A 16285-nucleotide genomic window follows, 5' to 3' on the forward strand; every position below is an offset into this window, starting at 1 on the left:
CGGTGGTACCTACCCGTGCGGATTCACAAGAGATCCTACCACCGGTAAGGAATAAAATAATATATTGCTATTTTATGGGATGTAATGGGGCAAATTAACACCACACTGTCTCAAATGCCAACCCTACCTGCACGTGGTGCATCCTGCTGATTGACGAACAGGGCTCTGGTGACCGATAGATGGCGGAATAACCATCAACGAAAACCGCTGGGTGCGGAAATCTCCTGGCTGGTAACGGGCAGCAGCATTACCGGTGCAAGGCACCGAGCACTGCGATCGCCAACCCGCCTGCCAAGCGTGGCGATTACGGCATAACCCCGCCTTATGGCAGCTACAAATAAAAAACGGCCCACAGTTCCCGGCAGCTTTGCTATCCCTGGCTACGGTAGCAGTCATGGTAACGGTAAGACAGGGGGTGCGAAGAATCCCCGGGCTACGGACAGCTACCACCAAATGACCCTGGCGACTCTCAATACCCGGACCCTGCGGCTTGACGAACATATTGAGGAACTGGAAGCGGAATTAGGAAGGATACGATGGCACGTACTAGGGTTGTGCGAAGTCCGAAGACAGGGGGAGGACGTCATAACTCTGGACTCAGGCCACCTATTCTACTTCCGGGAAGGAGACCAACCTGGACAAGGTGGAGTTGGCTTTCTCGTCAATAAAATCCTCACGGACAACATTATAGAGGTATCCAGTGTGTCGACACGGGTAGTGCTGGGGTTCCAGGGGAAGTTTTGTTGAGTTCCAAAGAGTTAGTATGTTATTTGAGCACCTTTATTATGTCGGTTAAGCACAGATGGTAACGTCTTAACGAGTACGTGTTGCTAAGTGCACTGCTCTAAGAATATAATAAAATAACCTGACACCACAATGACGACGCACGGCGTGTCCACGTATTAGTTAGGTATGTGCAAACCGTACAGGTAGCGTATCTCGTAATTAAGTTCACCGAAAGGTACTCTCTTAAGGTGGTGCAAGTATACGCACCGACTTCGTCATACTCGGGTGACGATGTGGAGATTGTGTACGACGATATCACCAGGGCTCTGCACGATACCACAAAAGCCCACTTCAATGTTGTCATGGGAGATTTTAACGCTAAAGTGGGAGTACAGACTTGCGACGAATCGGTGCTATCGATCCTTCGGTTATGGATGTAGGAACCACAGGGGGCAAATGCTAGTCAACTTCCTTCAGCGTGAGAGGCTCTTTCTAATGAACTCGTTGTTTAAAAAGAAGCCACAAAGGAAGTGGACTTGGCTAAGCCCCGACACTGTGACGAAAAACGAGATAGACTTCATTATGACGGACAAGAAGCATATATTCAGGGAGGTCTCTGTGATCAGCAGGTTTAATACCGGTAGTGATCACCGACTTGTCAGAGGCACACTGAATATGGACTTCAAGTTAGAACGCACTCGTCTAATAAAGTCTACGCTTCGACCCAGCCTACATCACATGGCTGTAGATCCGGAGCAATTCCAGCTAGATCTCCACAACCGATTCGCTGCCTTGGAAACCACCACAGACGTAGACGAGGCCTTAGATGGCGTGGTGAGGATACTGAGACAGGAGGGACAGAGACTGTGTCCAAAGGGTCGTACAGGCAGAACATCAAAGTTATCATCCAAGACTCTCCGGCTAATGGAAGAAAGGCGAGAAAACACACAGGCCACACAATCAGAGAAGGTGGCTCTTAATAAGAAAATCAGGACGCTGGTACAACGCGATCTCCGACGGTACAATACTCAGCGGATCAATGACGCAATCGAGCAAAACCGAGGAGCCAAGGTGTTCGTGCAGCCTCTTGTTAAAAGCCACCTTACAAAACTGACCAAAAAGGATGGCCAAATTCTCACCTCCAAACCGGAGATTCTCAAGGAACTTGAGGACTTCTACGGAGGCCTCTATACTTCCAAAGCAACTAAGCCTGTCTCCGACCCAGCAGATGTCCGAGCCACACTGTCCCGCCACTACACCGATGAGCTGCCACAGATTAGAGTAGACGAGATCGGGATGGCTCTCAAAAATCTTAAAAACGGAAAGGCCCCGGGGGAGGATGGTGTTACTTCTGAGCTCTTGAAAGCAGGAGGTCTTCCTGTTATTAGGGAGCTCCAGAAGCTCTTCAACACTGTCCTCTTTACCGGTAAAACTCCAAGGGCGTGGAGCAGGAGCGTAGTTGTCCTTTTCTTTAAGAAAGGAGATAAAACACTTTTAAAGAATTATCGCCCCATCTCGCTCCTGAGCCACGTCTACAAATTGTTTTCAAGAGTCATAACGAATCGTCTTGCTCAGAGACTTGACGACTTCCAGCCTCCGGAACAGGCAGGATTCCGAAGATTCCGAAGATTTGGTACCGTGGACCACATTCACACAGTTCGGCAGATTATACAGAAGACTGAAGAGTATAATCTGCCACTATGTCTGGCGTTTGTGGACTACGAGAAAGCCTTTGACTCGATCGAGACCTGGGCTGTTCTGGAATCTTTGCAGCGGTGTCAAGCTGACTGGCGATACATCGATGCACTAAGATGCCTGTACGATGCCGCTACAATGACCGTCCAAGTACAGAAAGACCAGACGAGACCAATCCAGTTGCGCAGAAGTGTAAAACAGGGGGATATTATATCCCCGAAACTGTTTACAAACGCACTGGAGGACGTTTTCAAGACTCTGGACTGGAACGGACGCGGCATTAACATAAACGGCGAGTACATCTCACATCTTCGCTTTGCCGATGATATCGTCATCATGGCGGAATCGCTGCAGGACTTACAAGATGCAATGGTGCACAGCCTTAATGCTGCATCCCAACGGGTTGGCCTCGGAATGAACTTGGATAAAACCAAGGTAATGTTTAACGGAAACGTCATTCCGAGACCAATCGATGTTGGCGGTACACCTCTCGAAGTTGTTCAAGAGTATGTCTACCTGGGACAGACCCTACAACTAGGTAGAAACAACTTTGAGAAGGAAGTGACCAGAAGGATTCAGTTGGGCTGGGCAGCGTTCGGGAAGCTTCGTCAGGTCTTTTCGTCGCCTATACCACAATGTCTGAAGACAAAGGTCGATAATCAGTGCGTCCTACCCGTGCTTACCTACGGAGCCGAAACGTGGACACTGACTGTGCGACTAGTCCACCAATTAAAAGTTACTCAGCGAGCTATGGAGCGAGCTATGCTCGGTTTGGCATTGCGAGACCGAATACGCAATGAAGTCATTCGGGCAAAAACCAAAGTGATCGATATAGCTCGCAGAGTTAGTAAGCTGAAGTGGCAGTGGGCTGGTCACATATGTCGCCGAACCGATAACCGTTGGGGTAGACGTGTTCTGGAGTGGAGACCGCGAACCGGCAAACGTAGTGTGGGACGCCCTCCTGCTAGATGGAGCGACGACCTGCGCAAGGCAGCTGGCAGTAACTGGATGCGTAGAACCGAAGATCGGGTTCAGTGGCGAGCTTTGGGGGAGGCCTATGTCCAGCAGTGGACTGCCGCAGGCTGATGATGATTTTATGTTAAGTAATTAAGTCGATTAATGAATAATGTGATCTCTCTCTCAACAAATCCTAAGCGACTCGAAACACGAAATACTACATGTATTACAATGTAATGAATGATGCAGAACCGAGGCCACTAAACCCCGGTACTAAAATCCTGCTATTCTCAGAATGATCATAAACGACGTTATGGTGTCACGTCCGTAATTATTATTTTAATGGCACAATGCAAACATCACAACTCAGTCTTACCAATATTCTGAGAGACAAAGTAAGATTACTATTATGCTAGATGAATGATGGGCGCTATTCAACGGAAATGTCAACAAACTCACCGAATCGAAAACATTCAATACGAAATGTGTTGATTAAATGCCTATCTACTTTACAGAAGATTAATACGTTTTATTATCGTTCTTTTTTATGGCGGGAAGAAATCTCCCACGAACTACAGGGCAGCCTCATAGGTGTCAACTTTTTTTTCTTATAGCTTAGATGGGTGGACGAGCTTACAGCCCGTCAACGTAAATGCGCCACCCACCTTGAGATATAAGTTCTAAGGTCTCAGCATAGTTACAACGGCTGCCCCACCCTTGAAACCGAAACACATTACTGCTTCACGGCAGAAATAAGGCGGTGGTACCTACCACCAGCGATATATCCGAAGACAATTGTAGTAGCGTTAAAAACAATTGACTTAAAATCTTTCGAAATCGTCGTAGCCTAAAGGATAAGACGCCCGGTGCCTTCATACCGAACGATGCGATTGTGCTAGTGTCCATATTTTTGACAGTTACCAAATTTTCTAGTAAAATACGTACTTAATAAATGTTCACGAATGACTTCAACGGTGAATGAATAGCATCGTGTAATAAAAGTAGATATGTATGTGAATATATATAATATGATATGATTATATATAAGATATAAGTGTAAATTTTAAATGATTACCATGATTGATTGAATATTGTGTACGTTGTATAATATTGTGTATACAGTGTATGTGTTTGTATATGTATGTAATATTATTATCAATTTTGTTATTTCCGCAATAAGTAACGCACCTATTACAGAACTCTCTACACCACCCTTGGTTGTCTGAAAAAGAATACCTCAGGCATTAAGTCCGCCATTGTACCCCTGTGCATGAACTTGAATAAATAAATAAAAGTCAAACCCGCAAAATTATTATTTGCGTAATTACTAGAGGATGCAGCGTTTTGTGAGTCCAAACGGGTTGGCATCACAATCTCACCTATTTCTGTCGTGAAGCGTGAATGCGTTTCGATTTGAAGGGTGGGACAGACGTTGTACTATAAAATTTAGAGTTAGAACGCATGTCTCAAGCTGGATGACGGGATTTACTTCTATAACGTCTATGGGCTCCGATAACCGCTTACTATCAGGTGGTCCATGAACTCGTCCACCTGTCTAAACATTAAAATAAACCTAGCCTTCTGTGTCCTTCGTAACCATAAACTTTTGAGCTGGCGAGAGCCACTGAATTAACTGCTATTTCAATGCCGGAGACACTCGAATTAACGTCTCAAAGCAGTGATTATAGCCTATTTTAGGCAATTAAAAAAGTTCGTTTTAAAAGTAAAGTAATTCCCAAAATGCTAATTGTACCATATCTAAATCAACGATTTCTATTAGTGACGCTCTATCAATTAAACCATTTATATGAATATATGTGTATAGGTGATTCAATCGTGTTCGTTAATCTTAGTAAAGTAAGTACACTGCACATGATATATTTTACAAGTTCATAAATTGGCTTCATCTAGCAACCCCAAGTAGGTTACTCTCAGATTGCAATTTTTCTCACAGCATAAACCCTTGAATATTCATAAAAAGGAAAAAAAAAAGCATTGATAAAAAAATCTTCGCTGAAAAAGCGTTTCGAGGCTAAACAACCGTGAACACGTACCTACATATATATTCTCTCACTTTTTATCTTTTTTGGAGCTCGGCTATCTAAACAAGCACCGCGCCCGGATATGTACGGTTATGGCTCGTCTGGATGTACGAATTTTCCGCTTTTACCGACCGTACGAGCTTTGTTTTAAATATATAAACTACTTTTAAACTGTTTTATGTTTTGTATCAGCTTAATACAGGTTGCTCTTCAGAGTAAAAACGTTTTGTAGCAAAAACGCGCTGTTGTAAACGAAAAAAGAGCTTGTTTTTTTTGAATTAATAGGTCAATTTATGTATTTAAAGTAGGTCTTATAATCTATCGTACTGTCAGATTAAGCTAATGGTTAGCAAATATGTTATCAAAGCTACTGAATATCTATTTTTTTTAAATGAATTTAAAACATTCTTATGTGAAATTTTATATCAATTATATCATTATGCTAACGTTGTGTCTTTCGTACTAAATGTGTTTAATATTATTTCAGATAATAAATAGATTTTATTATAGATAATACAGAATTCTCATAACTTACATGGCACATAGTAATATCGTATATAAGAATTTTTAGCAAATGTAGAGATATTCAAATACTCACTGGTGGTCCACAGTGAGTGCTCGTCGTGGGGGCGCCACGAGTGCAACAGGCCACGCGGCCTGAACTAGCGATTCTCTGACGAACTGCTCCCACGACGGCGAGGGACCTGAAAAGATATCAGTTGAATTTCTAAATATATGTGCTTGTCAAAAATGCTTTAGTCGGGCTGACGAACCTCCTCTTCTCGCTAATTCTGCAACGTGACTGATTAGTGCATAACTGTTTTCCCTGATATGTTCCGTCAGCTTAGACTCTCAGCAGTGCGTACCGCTTGAACGTTCAAATCAAATCAAATCAAATCAAAAAAAAATTATTGAAGATAAATGAAAGTACATACTCGTTGAACGTCAACAGAGCTACCGCCAATTCACAAAAACTAGCCTCCGTCCTGAGAAGAACTGGTAAGAAACTCAGCGGACATGCCTTTTTTAATATCAGACTTTTTATTTTTAAATATTAGATATATTTTTTTCAATATTCATTTTTACAATGAGTATTATAACGTAACAATTATTGCAATATTGAAATGCCCGGAGCGAGCAACTCATTCCCACTTTGTGCAGTCTTCTAGATAATCATTGACTTTATAGTAAGCTTTTCAGTGTATTGGGTTCGACGAACCATTTGGCGTTAAATGTTTCTCGGAGGCCATAGACAACAAAAATTGAAACACGAAGTCTAACTTAATATTATTAATATAGTAACTTATAATACATTAATATATTATTAATAAAAATAATAGTATTTTAAACGAATTTCTCAGCCCTAAAATAGTACGGTTGAAAGCTACGTGATAGAAACAGGCAGGATGGTGGCAACTATATGTGGGTTCGCGATTAAAATACGAGTATGTAGTAGCATCAATCTTTTTTAAAGATTCGTGTAGGAATATGAACTTTACCACTTTTTATTTTTATTAAACTCGATATCGTCTCGTCATATAAATCCTTACACGGATTTATCTGTTAAGCGCTTACAGGAAAAACGTTTTATTTTGTTTAACAACGAACAAATCACCGAATAATATAAGATTACATTTGATTATTCGGAATCTTATTAACAGTCGCGGTAGGCCTAACTCAATATTAAGGACTTTGGCAAAATTGTGCGTCGTAAAATTTTATAACTCTAGAGAATCCGCAATACCTCAGTCGATGACCCTGGTACCTTCAGGTAATATTTACATAAGGACGGGATGCCATTTTGTTTGATACCAAATATTACGGGTAGGTTTTGGTATGAGGTAGCAATCATAAATAATCCTAATCGTAATGAAGTATAGTTTACATAATATGTATAATGAGGTCCGCATCGATAGAAGAAAAGACGATTATTTTCGTTGACATTAAATTTAGCAGATCGATGTGCTCATTGACCGTATTTCTGCATTTGGATTTGGATTTTACGATTTTTTGTTATCATGTTTTGTTTTTCGATTTTTTTTAATAAACACTGTAACGCGCTGTTGTTCGGAATACATAAATGCTCCACCTAAGTACAGATTAAAACTGTATTTATCACTTAGAACACACGCGAACACTTTAAAATTCTCAATTCGCTTCCTTCGCTTCGCTTCAGATGATCCGTTCGCTGTTTCGCTTCGAGTAATTCCGATTACTGACTGCCTGCGTTTTTTTTTTTCCTACCTAAGCTGATAGCCTTGAGAGGCTATTTCAGCGTAACCGTGGCTAGTAGGTGAGCTCACGGGGCTCAAACCTGACGACGATGCTAACACGACCCTAGCAAGAGCCGTGCTTCGCAGAATCTACCACCGGATCGGAAACGCGACCCACTGAGAAGATCCGGCGAGAAACTCAGTGGGCTGTGTCTGAGAGTTAAGCCTGCGTTCCGTCTCTGCAACGCTTTTATAGTCGAGACGAAATCCCTAGAATCGTCGAGACCATTCCTCACAAGTCGAGTACCTTCAATGCGTGTTTCCGCTATCTGACAATAGATTTCGTTGTCCTTCTCGAGAGTTCTAGATGCTACTAGATCCTTCGATATTTGTTCGACTATTCGGCGATAGATACATACATTTATTTAACAACACAAAGCAAATACGAAACGCATACAACTCGTCCCCACGGTTCTGACCATCTCATGTTCTCGTGTCTTACTTATCTCAATTTCTATGCTAATTTTACGTGTTAGCTTTGAATAGTTACTAACCAAAAAAATCAGTGTACAAACACAGCAAGAAATTATATTGTTTTATCTTTGTATATTTATTAATAGACTAGCTGACCCGTCAGACTTCGTAGTGCCTCAATTGACAAATAAAAGACCTAAACTTTTGTATAAAATAAACTTAAAAGAAACAAAAGGAATCCGTCCGACGGGGGACACATCAAAGGGAAAACAAAATTGAATTTTTTATTTAATTCCGAGCATTTTCATATTTATCTACCTTTTAAACCTTCTCTGGACTTCCACAAACAATTCAAGACCAAAATTAGCCAAATCGTCTAGCCGTTCTCGAGTTTTAGCGAGACTTACGAACAGCAATTAATTTTTATATATATAGATTATTAGTCCGATAGACCAATTTGTTTGTTAGGAAGACAATATTAGTAAAACAAATAGATACCTGGTAAATAAAATATCTGATAAAATGTACACATATGCATAAACCTTCCTACATAAGCAAGGGAAAGTAATTCTGTTAACATTATATATTCTCCCGCGGTGCTCGTTTCTCTATCTCGAAAATTTTACAGAAAAATAAACGCTAACATCCAATTTCAGCGGGTCCATTCAAGCACCTCGTAGAACAATAAACGATTCATCACTCCGAAGAATTTTTGGTATCGAAATTTCATAGCTCCATAACGACAGTGGAAGTTCCATTTACATTTCATTAAACTACTACTAAGCGGCATTCCTTCAAAGAACAGAATACACTAAAAAGGTTTATTTAGGTATAATTCCACAGGTTTCATTGAAATCACTCATAGTGCTATGAACACACGCTGAGAACACAATCCTTGACCTGACCGGCAGTATTCGGTAGCCGCGTGGCCAATTTCGCCACTAATTGAGTTTTCGGCTTTTAAAGCCAACAGCCCCCAAAGTGCGGTGGGTAAATTTAAATCTCACTATAGTTTCGACTTTAGGACTCTAATTTGAATATCGATCGCAAAATTAATAGAGAAAGTTATGGACATCCGTGGTGTGACGCCATAGCTTTTGTTGTTTTCGAATAATTTTATCCTCAATTATTTTTATGCTTATGATTCATGAAAGTTATGTGAATTCCCGAATTTTAGCGAGGCTCTGCAGAGAAAACGCCACAACAACATAAAATTACTTTTGAAAAACAAACACATAATTACGAAAGCAGTTAAGCGCTCTGATACAAAACAAAACCCACATAATTAAAAGTAGAAAACAACGTACGTTTTATAATTGTTTGGCTCTTTGAACATAACACATATTAAGTTTCAAAATGTGAGTCAGCTTCATTCAACCTTACGCATGAAACTGTGGCCGACATGCGTCGTAAACTTGTGTGATTTATATTAATTTGTATCGAGTTTAGTAACGCGTTCGCTGACACGGAGAGATCTCAACTTTTCAAGATAAGATTTTCAGAGTATTCTCGAATACTTAAATACAGGAACATTCCTCTCTTGAGCTGGACGTTTATGAGACAGGCGCTCATTTTTACTGGTGGTAGGACCTCTTGTGAGTCCGCACGGGTAGGTACCACCGCCTTATTTCTGCCGTGAAGCAGTAATGTGTTTCGGTTTCAAGGGTGGGGCAGCCGTTGTAACTATGCTGAGACCTTAGAACTTATATCTCAAGGTGGGTGGCGCATTTACGTTGTAGATGTCTATGGGCTTCAGTAACCACTTAAAACCAGGTGGGCTGTGAGCTCGACCACCCATCAAAGCAATAAAAAAAAATACACCAGGTGGGCAGTGAGCTCGTCTACCCATCTAAGCAATAATACAAAAAAAAACATATTTATTCCTTCAAGCTCACAGGAGTAGCTACCTACCGGTCTTCAAGCTTGGGGTCACCTGTGTCGCACTCAGAGCAACCTGGCTGGTTAATTTCTCGTTCGCGTGTTCATCATGTTTGGGCTTCGTTGCCAATATTAGCTAGAGAGCAACTTTTATGAAAACAAAAAAATTTAGGTATTTTATTTTTATTTTTTATTGCTTAGGTGTGTGGACAAGCTCACAGCCCACCTGGTGTTAAGTGGTTACTGGATCCCATAGATATCTACACCGTAAATACGCAACCCAGCTTGAGATATAAGTTCTAAGGTCTCAAGCATAGTTACAACGGGTGCCCCACCCTTCAAAACGAAACGCATTACTGCTTTAGGGCAGAAATAGGTACGGTAGTGGTACCTATTATACCTGTGCGGACTCACAAGAGGTCCTATCAGCAGTAATTACGCAAATTATAATTTTACGGGTTTGATTTTTATTACACGATGTTATTCCTTCACCGTGGAAGTCAATTGTGAACATTTGTTGAGTACGTATTTCATTAGAAAAATTGGTACCCGCCTGGGATTCGAACACCGGTGCATCGTTCAACATGAATGAATGCACGGACGGACGTCTTATCCTTTAAGCCACGACGACTTTAATTGACTAAATAATGACTGAATTGACTAAATACTAAATGCTTGAAATATATCATCGAGTAAATTCGTTTTAAATTACCGCTAAATTGTTTTGTGGCCTCTTCCTTAAAATAAAAGAATAAAGTTACAACAAACCCATAGATTTCTTTAAAATGAAAGAAGAAGTCAACCGTGATCATGTAATGTTGAAAGTAGCTATAGAACTAAATGTTTATTGTTATTATCACGAAGGTTTCAACGAGTTGTAACGACACGAACGAGGTCTTCCGATATCCATTGAATGGGTTTCCTCAGGGTTTTGTCCGAAGGTCCTTTTCATTTCTTACTATTTCTAGCATTTTGAAAGGTCTTTGGAGGGTAAGCACGAATTCATATTTTTGACATATTCGCTACTTAAGATAAAACTGCTAAATGGTAACAGCATTTTTTTTAACAGAAACTTAATTTTAAATATGTTTTATACGAAGGTAATCTGTGGCTTTAATTTTATATAGCATTATGTTATTATTTTATAGTAATAGTAAGTTAGAAATTTTGGAAATATATAGAACAGTTTCAATCGATATGGATACGTAATAGCCGAATGTGTTGCTAAGCCTGGCTAGGTATATCTATTCCTATTTCTAAAGCAATAAAAATACTGCAAATTCGGCATGAAATTTTGTGGCTGCGGAAATGATCAAAAGCAAAACTCATAAACATACTCATATTATGTTAAATCGTATCCCACCTGCCATCCAACATATTTTTATCTTGTACATTGTGAAATCATAGTCAAAGTAAAATATCACAACTAAAGGTTTTCTTCAGTAACCATTCATAACGCTGTACGGAAAGGACCTTCAATGTTACCAATAAAAGAAGCCTCTTTGACGTCGAATCGTTTACAAACAATCTTTTTACAAAAGCCAAAACCCAATAAGCAAGAAGAAACAATGGTGTCTTATTCCTTTTATTTTCCCTCCGACTGAATACGCAATCTATGTAGAAATTCCTTTCCTCTTTTCAATGTTTTTATATCTCCCTATTTATTATTTCGTATTGTACAAAAAGCATCAACTGAAGCAAACAACAACACGGGTTGTTGGTAATACTAAAATTTCTAAGTGATGAGTAAGTTTGATGCTAAGGCAGAAAGCCTTTGGCTATAACCAGCGTTGAATTGGCAAAATTAATACAATTTTGTATGTATATTAATGAATAATTAATTAAGTAATGGTTAATCTTCCCATAAATACAGTGGAAATTCATAATAACGTGGGATAAGTTTCTCGAACAACTTATTTTACTTATATTAACATTAAAGAATCAGATAATTGGGTGCGTAAAATTAAACATTGCTCTATATTATCTATGATAAAATAAACGAGAGGCGTGAGATGTCGATATGAATGTGACTAACAACTATGGCTTGAATTAAAGAAAAAAACACTGTCCAAACGATACAATGGTAGTAAAAAGTGAACTTTTATTCAAGAAGCACACGAAAACTTTAAAAATCAAAGGAGAAAACGGTATGGGAGGAAAAAAAATCTAAAGAATCGACTACTTACCCTTCTAAATGAGTGCGGATAAAATGAGCACAGAAGAAGAGCTTATGGATAATCTCGGTGTTTTAAAAACACAGTGGCCATTAAGCCAGTTTGGATAAAACATCTTGAAGAGGAGTTGTGAAAATGGACTGGATAAATTAGCTAAATTGAAGGGAGGGAAAATCTTGTTTCTGGTAGATAATTTCTCTACTGACCTCGTTTCCAATCTTCAACAAATAGCATTTAATCAGAGCTTAATAATAATTAAAAACCTATAAAATCATCGTAGAACAGAAAGTTGTTGGACGTGGTCGAAATTGACAGCAAGACCACGCTTTCCTGCAAGTAGAGAACTTCATATTGAAAATCTGGATAGAGATAGCACCAGCAGCAATCCAGCTTTATTGTTGTCAGGCAAGTACCTTGTAACAATCAGACAGAAGCATTTAACGCGTTGATCTGCTGAGCGATTTCATCAGCTCGGTGGAAGATCTACCTTTTGTCGTTACCCCCTAAAACATATTATAATCCCTTTCAACGTCACTTAAAAAAAGCTGTACAACGTCAAAGTAGCATTCGGATTTAATTTAAGCACGTAGTTGCATAGCCCCATAGGTTACTAATAGTTAGGTGGGGGAAAAAACAGTAGACACGGAGCAGAATGATAGTGAGGACAATCTACAACTGAATTGTTGGATTTTGAACTGTTTTCAAAATAGTAGAAAAATTCACAAATATCATTTTGCAAATATAAATGTTTTCGACCTTTGGGCAAAACTGATTCTGAAAAAAACTGAGACTATGACATAGATGTCTCGATCTGAGCATGGCAATGTCAATGGCGGTGACATCACTCCTGTTGTGGCTTCTATCGGCTTTAATGACCAATTGACGCGCTTGGTACAGACAATGGAAATAACAGCACCTGTTATTAAATTACAGTTGAAAAGGAAATAGATAACTGAAATATTTAGGTACATATTGTTTTTTTTTGTTAATATTCTACACACTGTACTTATCTTAAAGATCTTCCCTTTTGATAACAGCGTTTATTAATAAGCAATCAGAATTTGCATAAAATTAATATTGAATGTCACGTTTCAGTTCGTTTTCGATATTATTACACGTGATCATTGCTTACTCGTGTATTTTCAGCGGTAACTTTTCCAGTATATAAGCACCACAATATGATTATCATATGTCCAAAATAAAGACTTCGTTTTTCAATGGTTATCTCTTTTACAGTAGCGTAATTTTAATGTATTTGAAATATAATCTAAACGACAAACAGTAGCTACCAGCATCGGGATTTTTATTAGTCGTCGTGGCCTAAAGGATAAGACGTCCGGTGCATTCGTGTGTAGCGATGTTCGAATCCCGCAGGCGGGTACCAATTTTTCTAATAAAATGCGTACTTAACAAATGTTCACGATTGACTTCCGCGGTGAAGGAATGACATCGTGTAATAAAAATCAAACCCGCAAAATTATAATTTGCGTAATCACTGGTGGTAGGACCTGTTCGGAGTCCGCACAGGTAGGTACCACCACCCCGCCTATTTTCGCCGTGAAGCAGTAATGCGTTTCGGTTCGAAGGGTGGGGTAGCCGTTGTAACTATACTGAGACCTTAGAACTTATATATCGAGGTGGGTGGCGCATTTACGTTGTAGATGTCTATGGGCTCCAGTAACCACTTAACACCAGGTGGGCTGTGAGCTCGTCCAACCATATAAGCAATAAAAAAAAACTCCCTGATGGGCTACAACAATAACTTTTGATTATTATAAAACTTTCAGAACCAGTTTATTACCACAAAATCGATAGAAAATAAAACTTATCTAAACTTCAACGGCGCAAGATTAAAATTATTAGTTACCTTTAACGTAGATTCTAGTTTCGATAGTCAAGATTTACCTTTTTCAGCTACAGATTGACGATGCCAATCTGATTATTGGAAAACACGTTGCTAACGAAATATCACAGAAAATCTCGTGATTTGTCGTTTGCGGATCATAGGATCAATATATCAACAGAGCGATAAAGCTTTAAATAAATTGCTTTTCAACACTTCCCAGATTAACAAAACAGAGCACTTTTTATTGTATTGCACTGTTTGATAAAATGAAATATTAATTATTGTACGTTGGTCTTAAAGCCGTCCATGAATTTCTAAACTGTGGATTAATTCAGTAGACTGGTTTAGAAATTCATACGCAGGCAAAGCTGCTTGTGGAATATTGGATTAATTTTAGATTCTCACTCGGAACACGATGTATTGTAAACAATTTATTTATTTACTTGTTTGCTTAGGATCAATTTGAGAAACTGCACTTGTTTGGATAGGATGTCTTCTAAAGCGCTGTCCTTTTCGAACTTGAAAGTAATATGGGCATAATTTTAATGTACATTGTAGTTAGATTTGTTTGCGACCAGCGAAGGGACTTATAAACACAACGCGTCTTCGATCTTTGCTTATTCATTATTATAAAAATCGGCGCACAAATCCTATGACGAAGCGTGGTGTTCTCAAGAACCATAGGAAAATGAATTTGGGGTCTCTAAGCGGATTTCGTACAGTCTATTAACCAAGAGAGCTGACGGATGCGATGTCGATGACCACCGTCTCGGTGTCTCGTGGGCTGAAGTGGCAAACTTTACATCTCGTCTATTACTGCTTTGTTTCTAATTAATCGCCGGTAGCCTTGAGGGGCTATTTCGGCTATTCCTAAGTGGTAGGCGAGCTGATAGGGCTCGGTCATCGGAATCGGTATCGCGACCCACTAAGAAGATCCGGCGAGAAACTCAGTGGGTTTCAATTTCTTCGGTAAAGCAGTAATGCATTCAAGTTTAAAAGACGGCCTTTATACAATTGAGAATTCGACTCCATATCTCAAGATGGATAACGGTGTCGTATTACTCACACATTCACATTGTGATTTCGGTAGGTTCCAATAGCCATGACATCGAAATCTCGATTGTATTTCACGAATATTCCAGCCTTCTAACTAGAATACATGACGGCTTTGTAGCAGAAATAGGCAGAGCGATAGTATATACTCGTGCACACAACATATATACAATACACACAACACAACGTTTATATACAACACGCCCTACTACCAGTAAGACTATTAACTGATAAACAGAATTAACCATTAAGCATTATTAATTTTTTTTTTATTTTTTTTTATTGCTTTGATGGATGGACGAGCTCACAGCCCACCTGGTGTTAAGTGGTTACTGGAGCCCATAGACATCTACAACGTAAATGCGCCACCCACCACGAGATATAAGTTCTAAGATCTCAGTATAGTTACAACGGCTACCCCACCCTTCGTACCGAAACGCATTATTGCTTCACGGCGGAAATAGGCGGGGTGGTGGTACCTACCCGTGCGGACTCCCAAGAGGTCCTGCCACCAGTGAAAATTAATATTGAATCCCGAATTGTGAAAAGCAAATCTTCGTGATTGCTTGATTTTTGAGAGAATATTCAGTCTTCATTCATACCGTAGGGAAGGCATGCGCGAGGAATATTGAACAAGGCTACTGCAGCTTTGTGGCAGCCGGAATTATGAAAATACAATCACATAGTACTAGGTACTTAATTTCGTGGGTGCATGCCTAAAAATGTCTTAACTTGAAGAAAGCTCCAGAAAACTGTGATAACATCACTACATAGTATAAAACAAAGTCGCTTTCTCTGTCCCTATATCCCTATGTATGCTTAAATCTTTAAAACTACGCAACGGATTTTGATGCGGTTTTTTTTAATAGATAGAGTGATTGAAGAGGAAGGTTATATGTATATCCATTAAATAGTATATTAATATCCATGAAATAGTGGAGTAATCAATAATAAATTACAGTTTCCGAAGCGAAGTGAGGGCGGGTCGCTAGTGTTATTATAAAGAATAAAAGTCTACATTTTGAATCAGTTGGATTTTAAATCGCTTAAACGTATTCCGTGAATAATGTTAAAAAGTAAGCGAGTCATCCCCTTCAATCTGAGTCTTATTTACTAAAGATTAAAGTATATAGTAGGTTGATAGTGAGTTCTGACCGTGACCTAACTCGAGGCAGAACATTTAATCTAATAAAACAGGTGCTAAATTGGAACTCACAGTCGCTGTGA

At 39.4% G+C, this 16285-nt stretch overlaps 1 protein-coding gene across 4 annotated transcripts in view; it reads right to left on the reverse strand.

Moving 5' to 3' along the window:
• The window catches only part of LOC114245449 (GTPase-activating Rap/Ran-GAP domain-like protein 3), a 216169-nt gene that overhangs the window by 151522 nt on the left and 48362 nt on the right, over positions 1-16285 (reverse strand). For all 4 annotated transcript variants that reach the window (XM_089732744.1, XM_028177615.2, XM_089732745.1 and 1 more), the window contains one exon: positions 6019-6124. In XM_089732744.1, coding sequence (XP_089588870.1) covers positions 6019-6124 — 106 coding nt within the window. The remainder of the gene's footprint in view (positions 1-6018; positions 6125-16285) is intronic.

The sequence above is a fragment of the Bombyx mandarina genome, chromosome 15 (assembly GCF_030267445.1).
Source record: "Bombyx mandarina strain Sakado chromosome 15, ASM3026744v2".
Taxonomy (NCBI): domain Eukaryota; kingdom Metazoa; phylum Arthropoda; class Insecta; order Lepidoptera; family Bombycidae; genus Bombyx; species Bombyx mandarina.